We start from the raw sequence: 19,733 nt of genomic DNA, 5'->3' as shown, positions 1-19,733 counted from the left end.
CCGATCATATTCTTATGCAGGTATGGAGGTGTTTATCTCGATTCCGACGTCATTGTTTTACGTTCATTATCGTCGTTAAGAAACACTCTGGGTATGGAGGATGGCGGTTCGTTGAATGGTGCAGTCATGGCGTTTGATAAGAAAAGGTCGTAACACTATCAAGACTTTAACCATTTCTGTTTTCGACATTCTGACAGCCATTAACTCTTAAATCTTCGGTATATTGTTATTATCGGATCTGCAGCCCGTTCTTGCTGGAATGCTTGAACGAGTACTACATGACATACGATGACAAGTGTTTGAGATGTAACGGGGCCGATCTCCTGACAAGAGTGGGGAAAAGGTTTATGAACGGAAAGAAGAATCGACGGGATATGAATCAAGAAGGGTTGAAGGTTCAGCCGTCGTCTGTTTTCTTCCCGATCAGTTCACGACAGATAGCCGGGTAAAAAAAAGACCGGCAACTGAAAACTTTCGAACGAGATTTTTTTCGACAATGGCAGGCAGATTCTTTGTTCTAACTTGAAAAACTTGAACTGGGCGCAGATATTTTGCATCGCCTGCAGCAGAAGCCGAGAAATCTCAGCAAGATGAACTGATGGAGAAGATTACGAAGGAATCGCTCACGTTCCATCTATGGAACAGCGTAAGTTCATCGCTTATCCCTGAGCCTGAAAGCCTCGTGGCCAAGTTCATCAATCACTCTTGTATCCGATGCTCTGATGTATTATAATAATAGTTCTTGGTTTTTTTTTTCCGACATAGAAACCATTTTTTTTTGGCAGAAAGTATTTAGACATAGACATGATCATCATCCCCTGTTTGCTTTTACCACATCATTCTTCATGTTAGGGTTTAGTAGATCTCTGGTGCATTTTCATGTCGCTGCCTAGAAGTGGCCATTTTGAGGTTTCAATCCATTCGGGTTCGATTCGGTTATATTTGGTTATAGATAAATTATAACCATTCGTTTTTAATATTACTTCCTGGTTCGGTTAAGTTCAATTTATTTTGGATTCGATTTTTTACAAGTAAAATGTTCATTTTTTTTAAAGAAATTGTTGGGTTTTTTTATTCATTTTGGTTCGGATTTGGTTTTCTCGGATTTAGAAAATTTATAACTTTTCGGTTTTTATATTGGATTCGGTTTAATTACGATTATATATTATTCGGTTTGGTTCAATTCGATTCGATTATTTCATTAATGACAAAAATGACTATCTCTATTGGTGCATTTTATTCATAATTAAAAAAATAGGCATAATTACATAATGAATATAAAATATACTTTTAGAATTATTTAGTATTTGACTTGGAATTTGTTCCATCCACCTTTATGTCTTATTCAATGGAACATTTTATTCTTCTTTCTTTTTCTTCGGTACCATCCAATCGTCTATTCCTTATGCCTTGCTTTATTATGTAAGCTATACAGCAAAATCTCTCTGTGGTTTAGATTTATTCGCCCACTTTCTCTAATACGACGAAAAAAAATATTAAGCTTAAAAATATTCTATTTTAAAAATATAAAGATTAGTAAAACTCATATCATATTTCTATTGGACCGCGTGTGTTGAATTGTGGATATCTAAACTATACCATATATTCTCTTTATTTTCTATTCAAAACAAATGAACCTTCAAAAGAACTCTAGTCTCGTTTCAATTTAAACATCCACCGGTATCGGTTCCAAGAGATCAATACAACTTGACTTATGTATATATACAAACAGAAACCGTCAAATTCTATTGATGTTGGACCAAATATCTAGAACAAGATATTGGATTGGTTTATGTATGGACCGAAATAATGAATATTTGAGTTATATTAATCTAGTAATTGGTTATAACCAAGACTAGACCACGGTTGTTCGGATTTTTTTAGGGTATCCGGTCTCAATCTTAGTCTCATCAGGTTATTGGATGATAATGTTTCGATCTCAGTCTCACGAGTTTCGAGTATCCGTGATTTTGATACCCATAAGATCGGATATCCATCGAACCCGAATACGTAAATATTAAATAAAAAATTTTGAAATAGATCCTATATAATCGAATGCTAGAAATATTTCATATAACATTCATCCAAAATATATAAATTTGAATCTGAATTTGTAAAAATCAACAAATCTTCAACTGAGCTTCCAAATAAAACATACAATATTTTGGCAAACAAATATATAAAAAAGAAATGATATTTTGTAAATATATAAGTTAATTAGATACTTGTGAGATAATCCGTCATGAAATAATGAAATTCATATCCGAACTTGAAACTCAAGTTTCTTGTATCTTAAAAACCGATATCAATCTCATTATCATCATGTGAATAGTTAAACCGGGTACACACGAGGTAGGATATTTGAAAACCCGCGAGTCTTGGGTAAAAATACCCATCCTAGTTATAGAGACTAATTAACAACCATTTAATTTTCTATGCAAAATGACGAAATTCAAAAGAGAAAATACTAAATTGAATCAATTTGAGCATCGACTATCAAATTCCATACATCGGGAATTTCAAACTTATCGCATTACAAACCTCAGTCCACTCGCTTAAAATCTTATTCACACACACACACACATATATATATATAACATATCGGATAATCTATCGATCATAAATTAGGTTGAAGGCCGGATTATTGCTCTATAAAGTTGCCCATCAATCTATACATATATATATATATATGTATCACATGGACTTAGTGCGATTTGGGGCGAATGGCAACACCTTTGACGAAGAGGCCCTTCTTCCAAGTGCCGGAATCATGCTCGTACATCGAGAACCTGATTTCTCCGGCGTTCTCCGACGACGGCACGAACTCTCCCGCCGGAATATCGAGCCACTGGTACCTCATCTTCTCTTTCAGGATCACTTTCCGGTCAGATATCTGCTGTCCGGAGGGAAGCGTGAGCTTCACGTTAACCGGCGTGTCCCATCCGTACGCCGGATCTTCCAACTTCACCACGAACACAACCTCGTACGTTGTTCCCGGTGTTAGATTCACCGTCTCGAATTTCCCGCTTATGTCCAGCCAACACACGTTTTTCAGCTCCACCCCTTCGACGAGCGTGTCGCTGTATATTAATACACGAATTTGTGAAAAAACCCTCTAAATAAATGCATGAGTTTTAATTTATTTTTAAAAAATACAATACTCTTCTAAACTTCTATACAAAACTTTTAAACGGTTTGCAAAAATCATAATATCATGGTGGTTTTTGGAAACTGTTTAACATTTTATGGTTTAATTTCATTATTTTTTAAAAGTAATTGAGAGTTTAATGCATAACTTAGGAAAAGTTTATATATTTATGTGGTAATATCAATTAAAGTTCGTGTATTTTATTTGAGTTTGTATGGTTAATATGTGATTTACCCTAAAAGTAATAACAATTTCGATTGAGAAAGGTAAGATGTTTACTTGGGAGTGTCCTTGAAAGAGAACCATGTCCAGTAGGTCGTGTTTTCAGACCAAGTGATGGACAGATCTCTCGCGTAGACCATGAAACAGTTGCTGCTCGAGCTCCCCTCCACCCAATATTTCTGATATATATATATATATATATATAGATCAAACATCAATATATAATAATCAAAACCCAGAATTTAATACATATATACATATGTGTTTATATGTGTGACCTGTGTCTTGTTCTTCAAGAAAACACCCTCGTGGAGGCGATCGATGAATTTGTCCGGGGACAAGCCCGCGTTTCTCAGAATGGCCTCGCAGTTATGCGGGAGCTTCGATGTCCGTACGACGCTCCTCTCCGCCTCGGCGGCGGCGGCGGCGTCGGCAGAGGCGGGGGATAGGATGTGTTTGCACGGCGGATGCTTTGCTTCGCCGTCTCTCTTCGCCGGAGCTCCGGCGTCTATGATCGGCATCTTTTTAGCTAGTTTGAAATGCCACATTTTATTTTGTTTTTGGTTATTTTCTTGATATATTATAACAAAAACTATAAGAAGATATAGAGATGTGGAGGTCGTTTGAGTTTTACATTTTTGGCATTATGTATTTATAAACTTGGATTTATTCTGTTTTTTTATTTAATATCAACTTGGATTTTTTTTTTATGTGCAGTCTTGTCCAATGGATACGTTCTTTCTTTAATAATTATGTCTAATGCGTTTAGAATATAATAGCTTTGTTACACATATATTCCTCTCTTAAACCCTTGAATTTTTGTTCTATGTAATTTCTAATTAACCGATTATTTCAGACCACGTCTAAAAAATCAAATAAAATTCAGTCTTAATACTAAAAAAAGTCTAACAATTGAACAACAAACTTTACCAAAAAAATACATCCAACTCTTGAAATCGAAAACAATTTCATACACGACTTATTTTCGATTTCAACTTTACCAAAAAAAATCTAATAATTGTTTTCGATTTCAAGAATTGATATGTTTTTTATATATATTTTAATATTTGGTGTATTTATTTATCAAAATTTGGTAAAAAATTTTTTGCATAATTTTATGTAAAGTTACAAAAAAGGGATTTTCCAAAAAAAAAAAACACATTGTCTTCTATTGTGCGCACTCGTCCGGACCGCACTTCACTACAGAATTGAATCTTTCAAGGAGAGGGGAATGATTCGATGCTTCGCGTGGATACCACTGAGTGGTGCTCCAAAATTTGCACCGTCCGTTCAACATCTGTCATCACGTTCTAGAAGCTCAACGGCGATCAGTTCTGTCGTATATCTATACATACGCCTATATACTTGTTTCTATTTATATGTATCCACGGCGAATTCCCGTTTCATTTTTGGTCCCACGGTTAATATTGCATGGTGGATTTAAAAATATCCTATTACGTTTTTTTTTTTGGTTAAAATATCCTATTAAATTAAATTCGCATAATGATATAACACAGAAGAAAAACGAAAAATTGAAAAAAAAAACATATCTTTATCCGTAAGATAAAAACTATAGTTGTCTAGTTTGGAATTATCTTTGGTCTTCTTGGAATTTCATTTAAATCCGCCAAAGGCCATAATAATGCCGTTATATATTTAATTTAAAATTAAATGAATAATAATGATGTGACAAATTGATACTATGTAGACATAATTCAGTCGAGCCAAATCACCTTTTCCATTTCCGTCGTCATCAACATCACGACACGGGAGTTTTTAAGTTACTCGTTTAAAAATATAAAATTTTATCAGTTAACTGAATAAAGTTCACAATTTATTTGATAATAAAAAAAGTATAGAGTTTTTTTATTGATCCGGATAAAATACGTTCTTTTGGCGGTTATAAAAAAATAATTTTATTTTGCATCTATTTTTTAATATTTTTCTCTCAATTCTCTTAAAAAACATCTACAAATCTAATATTCACTTATAATACAAAAAAATAAAGAACAATCAATTTAAAGATATTTAAGTGTTATAATTTTTTTAAGAGATTTTATTTTTTTATTTGTTTATCAGTTTCTGTATTTTGATCATACTCAAAAATTTGTTATATATATATAGGGAAAATGACAAAAACCCACACAGATTATACCAAATGTGTAAAATTAGTACATCAATTTTTAATTTGACAAAATCTCCCATCCGATTTCAAATTTTCCCAATTTCCATCACATATTGTTTGGAAAATTTCCAATTACCACCGAAAAGGGAATTGACTCTGCCACATCAGCGTTTGATGGCTGATGTGTCACCATTCAGGATAAATGATGCCACGTCGGATGACACGTCTCATGTCACGTCACCAATTCGGTTATTGAAATCGGTTCATTTAATTAAACCGGTTTAGGAAAAACCGATTTTTTTTTTAAAAAAAAAGAGGATTTAGGGTTTCGAATTCGAAACCCTAAATCAGAAATCGACATCACATCCTCTCTCCTCTCCTCTCCTCTCCGCTTCTCTCTCGTCGGTGCTGGGAAACTCCTCCACTGGGACGAGCTCCGGCAAAGCTCCGACTTGTGTCGGTGTTGCTCCGGCGCAGATTCGACTCGTGTCGGTGGTTCGGTCGTGCTTCGCTGTTTCGAGCCTTCTTCGGTGTTTCGATCTTGCATCTGGTTCGATCGTGCATCGTGTTTTGCCTGCTTGTGTTTTGGCAGGTACATCAATTTTCTTTTTTGAATGTGGTTTCTCATTTGTTCGCGCTTTTCCAGATTCGATCCTGCATTGTTGTTCTGTTTTCATCGGTTATAAGTTTCGATTATGTGATGAGAATGCATTGTGGTTTTATGTGTGTAGAATGAGTTGTAAATCCGAAAGCAGTTCGAAATACAGTGGGAGTTCTAATAACCATAGAGCTGAAGCTATACCGGCGAAGGGATTCCCCCAAAAATGCGAATGTGGAAGTCGTATCGTGAGATTTACTTCAAAAATAGACAACAATCCCGGAAGAGTATTTTTTCGATGTGCTAATCAAGAGGTATTGTGTATAAAACATGATTTATTTACGTATAAACATTGGTTGATTTTATACCTTTTAATCTTGTGTTAGGGTAGCAAAAAGCATGTTTTCAAATGGTTTGATGAAGCTACGATGGAAGAAATCGAGAAATTGAAAGATGGCTTTGAGTCAGTACAAAGAGTAATGGAGAAATTGGTATGCAATGGTGAAGAGGAAAAAATCGAAGCATTGACACATGAGTTGGAAATTTACAAAGCAAAAGTGGAAAAAATCGAAGTCTTGGCTAAGGAGTTGGAATTCTACAAAGCTAAGGTGGCACAAATTGAAGCGGATAAATACAAATTTGTGTTTGTCTTAGTAGGAATTGTTATGTTTTTATACTACTATGGTTTACCTCGACTTTAAATTTGTGTTTGTTACTTGGGTTTGTTACAAGGGTTAGTATTATTCTCAGTTGTTTATTCTCAGTTGTTTTGGTAGTATGATTCTCAGTTGTTTTTGTTTGAACATTGGGTTTAATATTTTGGTTAATATTCTCGGTTGTTTTTATATGAAATATTGGTTTTAGTAAGTACCGCATTTCGTGATTTTGTGTACGAATAAATTTATGTGTCCCTGCCATGAATCTGGTTTCCTACAAGGTTCAAAGCTTTGAGCTTTGGGAATGCAGAACCAAAACCATCAGGCAGAGACCCATCAATGGATACCAAAGATTGGCTTCAGGGATTTCACCAGAAAAATTGTTGTGGCAGACGTCAATGGACTCGAGCAAGACGAAGTTACCAACATTGTTGGGGAAAGACCCAGAAATCTGGTTGAAAGAGAGGTTTATATTGTTCTGGTATGTTGTTCTGGTATGTCAACGGTTCACCATTGACAGGGTTTATATTGTTCTGGTATGTTGCTTGCCATGTTGATTTCAAGAAATAATGAGAAACATACATGCAAAAAAATTTAAAGTGAGTCACTGTTGGTGAGCAAGCTGTGAGTTGGATCAAGGCATGTCCACCACGTGTTTGAATAAAAGTCAGATGATAAGATTAGGAAGTTTATTATTGTTAGTTTTTCTGAAGCAGTTATTTGTATGTTGCAGTTTTTTTCCAGAACATATTTATGTAATGTTTCGATAGATGGCGTAATATGATAAACATTAATTAAATTCTTCTTCTTCTCAAGAATTTTCTATTGATAAATACAACCCAGAAATCTGTTAATTTTGGGTGTTAAATCTAGGGGTGGCCATTTCGGGTTTCGGTTCGGGTTCGGTTCGGTTATATTCGGGTTCGGTTATTTCGGTTATAGAAAAACTATAACCATTCGGTTTTTATATAAATTTCGGTTCGGTTATTTTTCGGTTCGGGTTCGGTTCGGTTTTGGTAAAAAGTTCAATTTTTCAAAGAAAATTGTCGGTTATTCTCTCGGTTTTTTCGGTTATTTTTTATTCGGTTCGGTTCGGTTTCGGTTTCGGTTTTTCGGGTTTAAGGAAATCATAACCGTTCGGTTTTGATGTCGGGTTCGGTTCGGGTACGGTTATGTCTTATTCGGTTCGGTTCGGTTCGGTTATTCGGTTAATAACCGAAATGGCCACCCCTAGTTAAATCAGTAACAGAGGATAATGCGTGGGAATTAACAGTGGTATCAGAGCAAGCTTTGGATCTTGTGGGATCTGTGATCATTTTTCCAGAAGTTATGGATCAAGCCGAGACTTCAAGAGCAACGTTTCAGACCCAGAAACCACCAGTTTTCAACGGTGAAGGCTATCAGATTTGGTCAGTTAGAATGAAGGCTTTCTTAGAGGGAACTGATCTCTGGGAGCCAGTGGAGGAGGATTACGAGATTCCTCCCCTAGGCGCGAATCCAACCGTGACTCAGATGAGGAATCACAAGGAGAGAGTTACCAAGAAAGCAAAAGCAAAGTCCTGCATTTTTTCTGCAGTAACACCATCAGTCTTGATCAAGATTATGAAGTTGGGATCTGCAAAACTTATGTGGGATTTTCTGAAAAGTGAGTATGAAGGGAATGAGAAGATAAGAAGTATGAAGGTGCTGAACCTGTTGCGAGATTTTGAAAGGCAACAGATGAAAGAGGAAGAATCTGTGACAGATTATGCAGATCGATTGGTAACCATAATCAACAATGTTCGAATCCTTGGAACAGATGTTGCTGATGAGAAGATAGTTCAGAAATTGTTGGTTTCGGTTCCAGAAAGATTTGAAGCCACCATTGCAACCTTAGAGAACACAAAGGAGATTTCTGCAATGAAGTTGCCAGAAATCTTAGGTGCTCTTCAAGCACAGGAGCAGAGGAGGCTGATGAGGAAGGAGGAGTCGGTCGAAGGGGCATTGATGGCTAAGGCGAAGGGAAAGAAGGCTGAGAAAACCAAGAAGAAGAAACAGAAATCTGATGCAGAAGGAAAGAAACAGACAAGTGCTATGTCGGTAGCAAATGCAAGCCATAGTTCCACCGAGCCTTGCAAACATTGCAACAAGACCAATCATCCTCATTGGAGATGTTGGAGAAATCCGAATGTGAAGTGCCGAGCTTGTAAAAAACTTGGACATATCGAGAGATTCTGCAGGAATAAGGGTCATCAAATCGCTGAAGCCAAACCTGTAGAAATGATCGATACAGAAAACTTATTCGTTGCTACATGTTATGCTTCAGGTGCTGATAAGAGTGGATGACTTGTGGATAGTGGCTGCACTAACCACATGACTGGTAATAAAAGTTTGTTCAAGAGGCTCGACACATCATTCAATTCAAAGGTCAAGATAGGAAATGGAGAACATATTGCAGTAGAAGGGAAAGGTGATGTATGCATCAAAACTGCTGATGGAAACAGGATTCTATCTGAAGTTTTGTTTGTTCCTGAGATAGACCAGAATCTACTAAGTGTGGCTCAGTTATTATCAAAGGGATACAGAGTTGTGTTTGATGATGAAGAGTGTATCATAGGGAATGATACTAATCCTGTTCTGTTCAAGATCAGGATGAAGAATAAGAGTTTCTCGTTTATACCTGATACTAGTGGGGACAAGACAATGAAATCACAGATGATGGAAGAGGATCTCTGGCACAAAAGGTTGGGACATTTTCACGGGAAAGGTCTGGTGCAAATGTCAAAACTCAACATGATCAGGGGTTTGCCTGAATTTCAGAACGATGAAGCAGTTTGTAAGACTTGTCCTTTGGGAAAACATAAGAGGTTACCGTTCAACTCATCTAGTTGGAGGGCAAGCGAGAAATTACAATTGATTCACACTGATGTTTGTGGTCCAATGCCTGTGGAATCTCTCACGGGAAGCAGGTACTTCATAATTTTCATTGATGATTATTCTCGCATGTGCTGGATTTACTTCATGAAGCTAAAGTCTGAGGTTGATGGAATTTTTGAAAAGTACAAGAATGAGGTTGAGAATGAAAGTAATAAGAAGATCAAGGTGATTAGATCTGATAACGGGACTGAATATACTTCTGCAAAGTTCAGAAAAATTTGTGAAGATGCAGGAATCAAGCACCAATACTCTGTACCTTACTCTCCTCAGCAAAATGGGGTGAGTGAGCGGAAGAATATGACAATAATGGAGATGGCACGGTGTTTATTGCTCGAGAAGGGTCTGCCAAAACGTTTCTGGGCAGAGGCATCAAGCACAGCAGTGTTCTTACTAAACCGACTTTTGACAAAGGCTCTCGACAAACAAACTCCGTTCGAAGTCTGGTCTGGTAAGAAACCAAACTGTGAAAATTTCAAGGTGTTTGGTTGTGTATGTTTTTCATATGTTCCTGAAGTTAGGAGAGATAAGTTGGATACAAGATCAGAAGTGGGAATTTTCGTTGGGTACAGTTTGGTTTCAAAAGCTTATCGAATCTACTTACCAAACTCAAGAAGGGTTATTGTAAGTAGGGACGTTAAGTTTTTAGAAACTGAGAGGTGGGATTGGTCCAAAGACAAAATCTCGCCAGGAGATTGAAGATGAACCAGATGATGTTCCAGTTAGAGGTACCAGGTCACTAACAGACATCTATGAAAGGTGCAACATAGCTGTCATGGAACCATCTGGTTATGAAGAAGCAAAGGTTGATGAGAAGTGGAAAATAGCTATGGAAGAAGAATTGAGAATGATCAATAAGAACAAAACTTGGTCTCTTGTTGACAGACCAAGAAACAAGAAAGTCATCGGGGTAAAATGGATTTACAAAACAAAGTTCAACCCCGATGGAACAGTAAATAAATTCAAGGCCAGGCTTGTGGTGAAAGGGTATGCTCAAGTTTGGGGTGTGGACTACTCAGAAACATTCGCTCCAGTGGCTCGTATGGACACGATCAGACTATTGCTGGCACTCTCGGCACAAATGAAGTGGAAGGTGTTTCATATGGATGTCAAGTGGCGTTTCTGAATGGAGAATTAAAAGAAGAGACATGCGTTGAACAACCAGAAGGATTTACAATCAAAGGAGAAGAAGAGAAGGTATATTTGTTGAAAAAGGCTCTTTATGGTTTGAAACAGGCTCCAAGAGCCTGGTATGAGAAGATGGATCAAAGTCTTCGAAAACTCAGCTTTGTCCGAAGTCTGAGTGAACACACTATGTATGTCAAGAAGGGAAAACAAGGTATGGTAGTTGTATCTATATATGTGGATGATTTGCTCGTGACTGGTGGAGATGAAGCAGAAATAGAAGACCTGAAGATGTTCTTGAGCAAAGAATTCGAGATGACAGATCTCGGACTTATGTCTCAGTTTTTGGGTTTGGAAATCTCTCAATCTGAAGAAGGGATTTTCATCTGTCAGAAGAAGTATCTCAAGCAGATATTGGAACGTTTCAATATGGAGCATAGCAAGAGCATGAGAACCCCATTGGAGCAGAAAGCAAAGCTAAAGAAGTTTGAAGAAAGTAAATCAGTTGAAGAGGGATTATACAGAAGCATGATCGGATGTTTGATGTACCTAACGGTTTCGAGACCAGATATCTTGTATACCGTTAATGTGCTCTCACGTTATCTGAGTTATGCTAAGGAGGAGCACCTAATCACTGCGAAAAGAGTTCTAAGATATCTGAATGGAACTCGTTCTCTTGGAATCAATTTCTGTTCAGTGCAGAATTTTGGTTTGGAGGGTTTTGTCGACAGTGATTGGGGAGGATCAACAGAGGACATGAAAAGCACTTCTGGATATTGTTTCACACTTGGTTCATGGTGTTTTTCATGGAGTTCGAAGAAGCAGAGTATAGTGGTGCAGTCCACTGCAGAGGCGGAATTTGTGGCTGCAACCGAAGCAGCAAATCAGGCCATCTGGCTTAGGAAGATTTTGAAGGATTTGGAGACAGAAATCAAAGGAGCTACAAGAATTCAGATAGACAATCAGGCGGCAATAGCTATTTCGCAAAACCCGGTGTTTCATGGGAAGACAAAACACTTCAAGATCAAGTATTATTTCCTTAGGGAAATTCAGCAAGAAGGAGAGATCAGTTTGGTTTACTGCAAGTCGGAAAATCAGAAAGCTGATTTGTTTACTAAGTCATTTCATGCCAGCAGGTTCGAGATATTAAGGGAGAAGATTGGGATGTATTCGAGGCCTTAATCCAAGAAGGAGTATGTTGGTGAGCAAGCTGTGAGTTGGATCAAGGCATGTCCACCACGTATTTGAATAAAAGTCAGATGATAAGATTAGGAAGTTTATTATTGTTAGTTTTTCTGAAGCAGTTATTTGTATGTTGCAGTTTTTTTTCAGAACATATTTATGTAATGTTTCGATAGATGGCGTAATATGATAAGCATTGATTAAATTCTTCTTCTTCTCAAGAATTTCCTATTGATAAATACAACCCAGAAATCTGTTAATTTTGGGTGTTAAATCAGTAACAAAGGATAGTGCGTGGGAATTAACAGTCACCAATATATTGAATATATGCTAAACTGTATGATTTTCCTAACCTGGAGAGTTTGTCTCGAGTCACTTTGATTACAACAATGGCATGTTGACAAGGTATACCCATCAATTGCCATCTCCGACAAGCACATTGATTTGCAGACAAATCAACCGTGTAACTAACACCAAACTCAGACACCTCATATTTTCCCTGTCCACTTTTTATGATGTGACAATGTTGAGCTCGGGTCAACATGGTGTCCAACTTCCTCATAAACCTAGGTGTGAACTCAGTTTTACACCTTTCAGCTTGACGTGCTCGTCGTGAGTTACGTTGCATTGCTTTTCTGCGGATTTCCTCAAGCATATCAATTAGTGGTCGTAGACGGGCATTTCTAATCGAACCATTAAAACTCTCCGACAAGTTGTTTTGCACTGCATTGCAACGAGACTCGGGATTGAAAAATGCCCTGCACCACTTCCTAGGATTAGCCCGCATAAAGGCTTCATACGCCAATGGATTGTACCTTCTAATGTCAAGGGCGTATCCTTCAAACTCACGGACTAGGTAGCATTTTGCAGCCTTCCAGAATAGCAACTTCAATTCGAGATCCTTGAATTTCTTCTTGAAATTCGCAAATATATGACGTGTGCACATCCTATGCTCGGACATAGGAAGCTCGTTTTCGACTGCAGTCACTAACCCCTGGAAAACAAAAGCAAATGCAATGATATTTAACACATTTACAAAGTGTAAAAAGATAGTACTTTCATCAAAAAATGATATATCAATTATCTTTTGCTTGTCGGACATTATAGTCAGACCCTTTCCATCATCCAATCCCAAATTTAATCGCAATTTCCTCACAAACCAGGTCCACGTATCTGTATCTTCGATACGTACAACTGCTCAAGCAATAGGGAACATGTCGTCATTGTCATCCCTTCCAACAGCAGCCAGAAGTTCACCCTTCATCTCCCACTTCAAAAAACAACCATCCAAACCAATTATAGGACGACAATGTGCTTTCCAGGCATCTCGTAACACTCCAAAACTCACGTAGAAACGGTCGAATACTCCCTGACGCTTTGCCACTTTAGCTAATCCGACTTATGTAGTGATATTAGGATTTGACCGAATGAGCTCTAACTCATAGTCTCACAGTTTCTTAAATTGAATATGAGGCTCTTCCATCACCATTTTCAATGCAATACGTCTTGCCTTAAAACATTTACTAAGAGTGACCGTCAAACCATAGCATCTTTGAATGTCAATCTGCATTTTCTCAGCTGTGAAGTTCAGCTCTGTTCTAATCCTATCTGCATACAACCTCGCAATTTGACGCATTGTCAACAGACTTGCATAAGTATCTTTCTCGTGGTTATGATCATCCTTATAAATTTTGATCATCCACTTGCTTATAAGGACCTCAACCGAGCAATAAACCCTCCACGGACACCCTACATTGCAACATATAGCTTCCAATTTCGTCTTATCCCACCTTGACAACTTCACATTGAATTTTTTATCCAACACATAATCAAATAATGCTTTCTTAAACTCTTCCCCTGAGTTGAAAGTTCTTCCAAGATATAAAAACTCATTTGAGGGAAAAGATGAGTCTTTCTTTCTTGGTGGATTATCAAAGTTTTCCCATTCTTCATCTGTGTTTTCTGGGGTTGGTGGAATATTTCCATCACTATCTATATACTCGTCAGATGAGCGATCACCATTCCACTCATCTCCATCATCATCACCAACCGGATCACATGGGATTTGTTCAACAAAATCATCACCATCAAAATCAAAATTATCAAAGTCTTCAAGATCATCATCACTATACCAACATTCATCGGATAATGAATCATTAACATCACCATCCTCAACAAAATCATCATCATCACTATCATCATCACTACCATTGTTATCGCCCTCAGCAGCTGAATTTTCCCATGTAAGTCGGGGACGTGGTTCTACATCTGGATCTATCTCCTGGTGATCAATAAAAACATCCAAACTACCATCTACTCTAGCCATTTTACACATTTCACGTATTTCACTGTCCACCATCTCTTTCCGAACCATTCTTTTCTTTTCCAGAGGCTCTCTCGGCAACTTATACCACATTTCTCTTATTGGAGAGGCTATCTTACGAGATTTGACAAACTCTTCAAACATGAACCAACACAGAGTATCCGAGTCAAACCAAACTCCTCTCTCAACAAACCCACCTAAGTAATAACTTTTGTCATTTACTTCTTCCATAAACCCACCTACGTAAAAGTTAATCTGAATCCAACTGCATATTATAAAACTATTTGTAAGCTTTCTTATTCTACAACAACCATTCATAACTAACGAAGTTTGCAGAATAGAAAACTGACCTCATCTTCGCAGGAGTAGGACCGAACAATCGAGCGGAGCGACCAACCAAAGCAAAAGAATGAACGAAAGCTCCCCCGAACCACCGGAGCAACACTTATACGAGTCGGAGCGAACAACTGAAGCAGAAACGAACCACCTACCCTGAGCGAACAAGTGAAGCAGAGAAACTGGAGCTTTAGCGACCCATCGACCCTGAGCGAACAACTGAAGCACAGAAAATGGAGCAGGAGCGAATCACCGACCTGGAGCTACCAACCGAACCACTGAACCACCGACACGAGTCGAATCTGCGCCGGAGCAACACCGACACAAGTCGGAGCTATGCCGGAGCTCGTCCCAGTGGAGGAGTTTCCCAGCACCGACGAGAGAGAAGCGGAGAGGAGAGGAGAGAGGATGTGATGTCGATTTCTGATTTAGGGTTTCGAATTCGAAACCCTAAATCCTCTTTTTTTTAAAAAAAAAAAATCGGTTTTTCCTTAACCGGTTTAATTAAATGAATCGATTTCAATAACCGAATTGGTGACGTGGCATGAGACGTGTCATCCGACGTGGCATCATTTATCCTGAATGGTGACACATCAGCCATCAGACGCTGATGTGGCAGAGTCAATTCCCTTTTCGGTGGTAATTGGAAATTTCCAAAACAATATGTGATGGAAATTAGGAAAATTTGAAATGAGATGGGAGATTTTGTCAAATTAAAAATTGATGTACTAATTTTACACATTTGGTATAATCTGTGTGGGTTTTTGTCATTTTCCCTATATATATATATATTTGATTTGACAAAAAAACCAATAAACAAATTTTTCAAAAAAAATCTTTGCATTGATATCTCAAGATAATTTATAATTTCAATCAACAATATATCAATTTTTCATGTTTTCATGTTATCCCCTCAATATTGAGCAAATTGATTTGAATGATTTGCATTTAGATCCTACTAATAGAAAAAAATAGAATATCATTATAATAAAAGAGATGAGATAAGACGCAAATATTTGATTACGAGATCTTATCAAAATGTGGTGATGACTTTCTAAAAAAGATAATAAAAAATATATTGAGACGATTTAATCTAGTCTGATTTAACGGTGATTGATTTTGTTTGTTGCCACCACAATTGTTGATAGATGTTTTTCAACAATAAATTTTATGAATATAGTTTTGCATAACTGGATTGTTGATCATTTTTTGAGTGATTATGTAATTTGTTTCATTGCAAAAATATTTTAAACAGTTATAAATGACATTTTTATGGATAGATTTCAAACTATAAAAAATCATAGAATTTAATTATATAATGTAAATATTTTTATAATATATTTTTATAAATTTTTATATTATATATAATAACTACTACCCCAATAACAATTTTTTTTTAGTTTCGCCGCTGAGTATGGCGGAGGATTGCTTAAAAATATGCACATGGAAAAACCATATATTAAGATAAACTTTGGAAATAAAAAATAAAGAACTCATAATATCCGTTTAGACAGGATAATTGAGTTGCTGGATTTTCCAAGTCGCCCCAGAGCTTGCTATATACGTTCTTGTGGAAAATGTCCAAAGACTCTCTCTCTTTCGTAAGATTTGGTTTTAGATTTTTCAAAGTCTAAAAAAAATTATTATTTAAAATTTTCACAATAAATACACTCGACAGCCTCAACTCTCTGTCACTGAAACGTAACACAAGTCTGAACCCTCTTGTCTGAACAAAAATGTCTCAGACAAATCCTTTTTCCCTTATCGTCTTCACCACCTTCTTCTTCCTCGCCGGCCTCCGATTCGCAGCCGGAAATGGCGCCGTGAAAGCTTCGTACTGGTTCCCGGAGAGCGAGTTTCCGGTCAAGGACATTGACTCGTCTCTCTTCACTCATCTCTTCTGTGCCTTTGCTGATCTCAACAACCAAACATACGAAGTCACCGTCTCTTCCTCAAACCAACCCAAATTCTCTAACTTCACTCTCATCCTTCTTCTATACTCGACATCGAAATATTACACATATTATATTTTTTAGGGTCTCGGAAATCAAATTGTATATAGATAATGTTTGAGACGGTTCTATATTAATAATCCGGAAATTTCTCATTCATCACGTGATACAAAACCGGATAACGAACAGGTCCTAATGGAGACGCTGGCGTAAGAGCGTGGATTCAGGCCGGAGTTCCGGCCAAGAAGCTGGTATTAGGGATTCCGTACTACGGACGGGCGTGGCAACTGGCCAACGCGAACAGCCACAGCTACTTCGCGCCCACGACTGGACCAGCGGTTTCGGCCGATGGCTTGAAATATGAAGAGATACAAAGGTTCATATAGCGGATAAAGGAGCGGTCACGGTCCATAACTCGACGGTGGTCGGAGCTTACTGTTACGCGGGAAACACGTGGATAGGGTACGATGATGAACTGAGCATTTTGACCAAAGTTAGATACTCTAAACAGAAGGGCTTGCTCGGTTACTTCTCCTGGCATGTCGGAGCTGACCACAACTTCGCTCTCTCTCTCGCTGGTTCCTCTCTCTCTCTCTCTCTCTCTCTTTTCCTTCTAAGATAAAGGGCTTGAATAAATATTGAAAATGAATATAATTACCAATTGTATAATACATTCTTAATTGGAATTGTTTTGTTTATGGATATGGCAGCATCACGGACGTGGGATGGGACACCAAGGGCATCAGCCAAGAGCTAGAGAAAGGGCTTCCCCTCTCCAAGTGAATTTGTCGTGTACCGTCGTAATAAAGAAAATGAATGGTGATAAATCTTTATAAAAAAAAGTTTTAAGATTTGGTCTGTTTGGTTATTATGATATTTCTGCGTAATTGAAATCTAAAGTAACGGCAAATAGTTTAATCTTCTCCCCTTGTTTTGATCCTTTTGAATCTTTGGGGCTAAAAAACACGGAAACCCATTTTGTATTAAATGGCAACTCTGTAATATCAACCGCTATCGTACACCAACGAATAAGATCCTGCCACGTGTACTTGAACATTTACCAGTTCAAACGTTACCTATGCATGTGCCAGTATACCATTGGCCCAATAAATTAATTTAGTCTCTAAAATTTGGGTTTCACATTTATTTGGGCCATTTTCCATTAGATTTTCATTACATTTTTCAGATATATTTATATATGTGCGTGTTTATAAGGTCTCGGACAATCTATTATACAAAAAATAGGTTGAAGACTCGATTATTGCTCTATAAAATATCAACCTTAACGGCCCATCAACCCACGTGGCCACATATATATATATATATACATATACACTTATTTCTATTTATTTGTATCTGTTTTTGAAGGTACGGTGAATAAGCCCTAGAATTCCAAAAAAAAATGAAGAAAAAAAAAATCAAAGATTAGGTTGCAATACATAGTATGGGTATATACATACGTACGCACAGTCCCGTTTCATTTATAGCTCCATGGTTTTTTTTTGTCTTTTCCTTTCCACCGTTTATTTTGCATGGTGGAGTTTTTTTTAAAATATCATATCACATTATATTTGCAGAAAGAAGAGGAATAATTTTCTTTCGTTTTGGTAAACGTATTTATCTAGTTTGAATTGTCTTTGGTCTTCTGGGAAATTCGAATGCACCAAAGGCCGAAAATGACGTTGTACTTCTGTGGGATGGGCCAAAATTTAAATGCAAAATATGAAAGATAATACCAATATGGTTACGTGTTATTATAATCAGGCTTGGGGTTTACGCATGTACAAATCTTTTTTCTCCACGTTTAAGCACTCAAAACCCGTTTATTTACCAAAACTATTTTAAAATGCTGATGATTAGTTTTAGTCCATTATTATTATTATTATTATTATTCAAAGTAAATATCTTGAGAGTCTAGATAAGAATAAAAGATTAGCCATCAAAGCTAAAACGTTTAGACAACGTAATTAGTCTATCATGTAATTGGGTTGCTAGATTTTCCACGTCGGCTACTTAGCACGCTGCTATATACACACTCTTTGTGGAAAATGTCTCTCCTTCGTGAGATTTTGTTGAGATTTTTCAAAAAAAAATTATTACTTAAATTTTCACAATAAATACACCCATCAGAACTCTCTGTCTGCAACGAAAAAAAAAATGTCTCAGACAAATCCCTTCTCGCTTATCTTCTTCACCACCTTCTTCTTCCTTGTCGGCCTCCGATTCTCCGCCGCCCAAACCGCCGTGAAAGGGTCGTACTGGTTTCCGGCGAGCGAGTTTCCGGCCACCGACATTGACTCGTCTCTCTTCACTCACCTCTTCTGTGCCTTTGCTGATCTCAACTCCCAAACCTACCAAGTCACCGTCTCTTCCTCTAACCAGCCCAAATTCTCCACCTTCACTCAGACCGTCCAACGACGGAACCCTAACGTCAAAACCCTCCTCTCCATCGGCGGCGGAAACGCCGACAAATCCGCGTTTGCTTCCATGGCCAGTAACCCTACCTCCAGGAAATCGTTCATCGATTCTTCGATCAGATTGGCCAGATCGTACGGTTTCCACGGCCTCGACCTTGACTGGGAGTATCCGAGCAACGCCGCAGAGATGGCCAACTTCGGAACGCTGTTAAGCGAATGGCGTTCCGCGGCTGCGTCCGAGGCCAGCAGTAGCGGTCGACCGCGTTTGCTGTTGTCGGCTGCGGTTTTTTACTCGTCGAATTATTATTCGGTTAACTACCCGGTTCAGTCCGTTGCCAACAACTTGGATTGGGTTAACCTTATGGCCTATGATTTCTACGGACCGGGTTGGTCTAGAGTAACCGGTCCACCTGCTGCTCTCTACGATCCTTCCAATGCAGGTATCGTGGTTATGCTAAACCGAACCGGTTTAAACCAGAATCGAACCACATAAACCGAAAACGTGTTTGATTCGGTATATCAATAAACCGGAAATATCTCATTTACAACGTGATCTAACAAGATAAAAAAACCGAACCAAGTCAACTTATAAGCGTATTTGATTCGGTATACGAAGAAACCGGAAATTTCTATATCATTGATACAAAACCGGTTAACGGACAGGTCCAAGTGGAGATGCCGGCGTCAGGGCGTGGATTCAGGCCGGAGCTCCGGCGAAGAAGCTGGGGTTAGGGAT

At 37.9% G+C, this 19,733-nt stretch overlaps 5 protein-coding genes across 5 annotated transcripts in view; 4 read left to right on the top strand and 1 right to left on the bottom strand.

Annotated features, from left to right (window-relative positions):
• The window catches only part of LOC104806215 (uncharacterized protein At4g19900), a 3,086-nt gene extending 2,147 nt beyond the window's left edge, over window positions 1–939 (top strand). Inside the window, exons 3-5 of the mRNA XM_010530989.2 lie at window positions 21–146; window positions 245–445; window positions 547–939. Of these exons, the coding sequence (XP_010529291.1) occupies window positions 21–146; window positions 245–445; window positions 547–733 (514 nt within the window). The 3' untranslated portion in view covers window positions 734–939. The remainder of the gene's footprint in view (window positions 1–20; window positions 147–244; window positions 446–546) is intronic.
• A 1,529-nt stretch (window positions 940–2,468) lies between these two features.
• LOC104806214 (protein PHLOEM PROTEIN 2-LIKE A1-like) lies at window positions 2,469–4,013 on the bottom strand. The gene is made up of 3 exons (XM_010530988.2): window positions 3,649–4,013; window positions 3,428–3,549; window positions 2,469–3,080 (listed from the first exon to the last, which is right to left on the bottom strand). Exons 1-3 carry the CDS (start codon window positions 3,916–3,918, stop codon window positions 2,705–2,707), a joined length of 768 nt encoding a protein of 255 aa, XP_010529290.1. The 5' UTR covers window positions 3,919–4,013; the 3' UTR covers window positions 2,469–2,704.
• A 1,899-nt stretch (window positions 4,014–5,912) lies between these two features.
• On the top strand, window positions 5,913–6,794 carry LOC104806974 (uncharacterized protein At4g04775-like). The gene is made up of 3 exons (XM_010532092.1): window positions 5,913–6,087; window positions 6,227–6,407; window positions 6,480–6,794. The coding sequence occupies exons 2-3, from the start codon at window positions 6,228–6,230 to the stop codon at window positions 6,792–6,794; spliced, it is 495 nt and encodes a 164-aa protein (XP_010530394.1). The 5' UTR covers window positions 5,913–6,087; window position 6,227.
• Window positions 6,795–8,078: 1,284 nt separating this feature from the next.
• Window positions 8,079–9,074, top strand: LOC104806972. Its single transcript, XM_010532091.1, has one exon. It carries the CDS (start codon window positions 8,079–8,081, stop codon window positions 9,072–9,074), a length of 996 nt encoding a protein of 331 aa, XP_010530393.1.
• A 9,625-nt stretch (window positions 9,075–18,699) lies between these two features.
• Window positions 18,700–19,733, top strand: part of LOC104806213 (chitotriosidase-1) — a 2,064-nt gene continuing 1,030 nt past the window's right edge. Inside the window, 3 exon segments of the mRNA XM_010530987.2 lie at window positions 18,700–19,437; window positions 19,661–19,729; window positions 19,732–19,733. The exon segment at window positions 19,732–19,733 is cut by the window's right edge and continues 292 nt beyond it. Of these exon segments, the coding sequence (XP_010529289.1) occupies window positions 18,738–19,437; window positions 19,661–19,729; window positions 19,732–19,733 (771 nt within the window). The 5' untranslated portion in view covers window positions 18,700–18,737.

This window comes from Tarenaya hassleriana, unplaced genomic scaffold (genome assembly GCF_000463585.1).
Source record: "Tarenaya hassleriana unplaced genomic scaffold, ASM46358v1 Cleome12, whole genome shotgun sequence".
Classification (NCBI taxonomy): Eukaryota; Viridiplantae; Streptophyta; class Magnoliopsida; order Brassicales; family Cleomaceae; genus Tarenaya; species Tarenaya hassleriana.
The sequence above is the reverse complement of the archived record's forward strand: the minus strand, read 5'-3'. Positions and strand labels throughout refer to the sequence as shown.

Bases quoted from the DNA above. Each gene is read 5' to 3' on its own strand.
- LOC104806972 (XM_010532091.1), top strand. From the start codon at position 8,079: ATGGATCAAGCCGAGACTTCAAGAGCAACGTTTCAGACCCAGAAACCA.
- LOC104806214 (XM_010530988.2), bottom strand. From the start codon at position 3,918: ATGTGGCATTTCAAACTAGCTAAAAAGATGCCGATCATAGACGCCGGA. The intron at 3,550-3,648 runs GTCACACATATA...TATATATATCAG, and splicing joins TCTTGAAGAACAAGACACAG to AAATATTGGGTGGAGGGGAG. The intron at 3,081-3,427 runs GTAAACATCTTA...ATTAATATACAG, and splicing joins TCTTTCAAGGACACTCCCAA to CGACACGCTCGTCGAAGGGG.
- LOC104806974 (XM_010532092.1), top strand. From the start codon at position 6,228: ATGAGTTGTAAATCCGAAAGCAGTTCGAAATACAGTGGGAGTTCTAAT. The intron at 6,408-6,479 runs GTATTGTGTATA...ATCTTGTGTTAG, and splicing joins TTCGATGTGCTAATCAAGAG to GGTAGCAAAAAGCATGTTTT.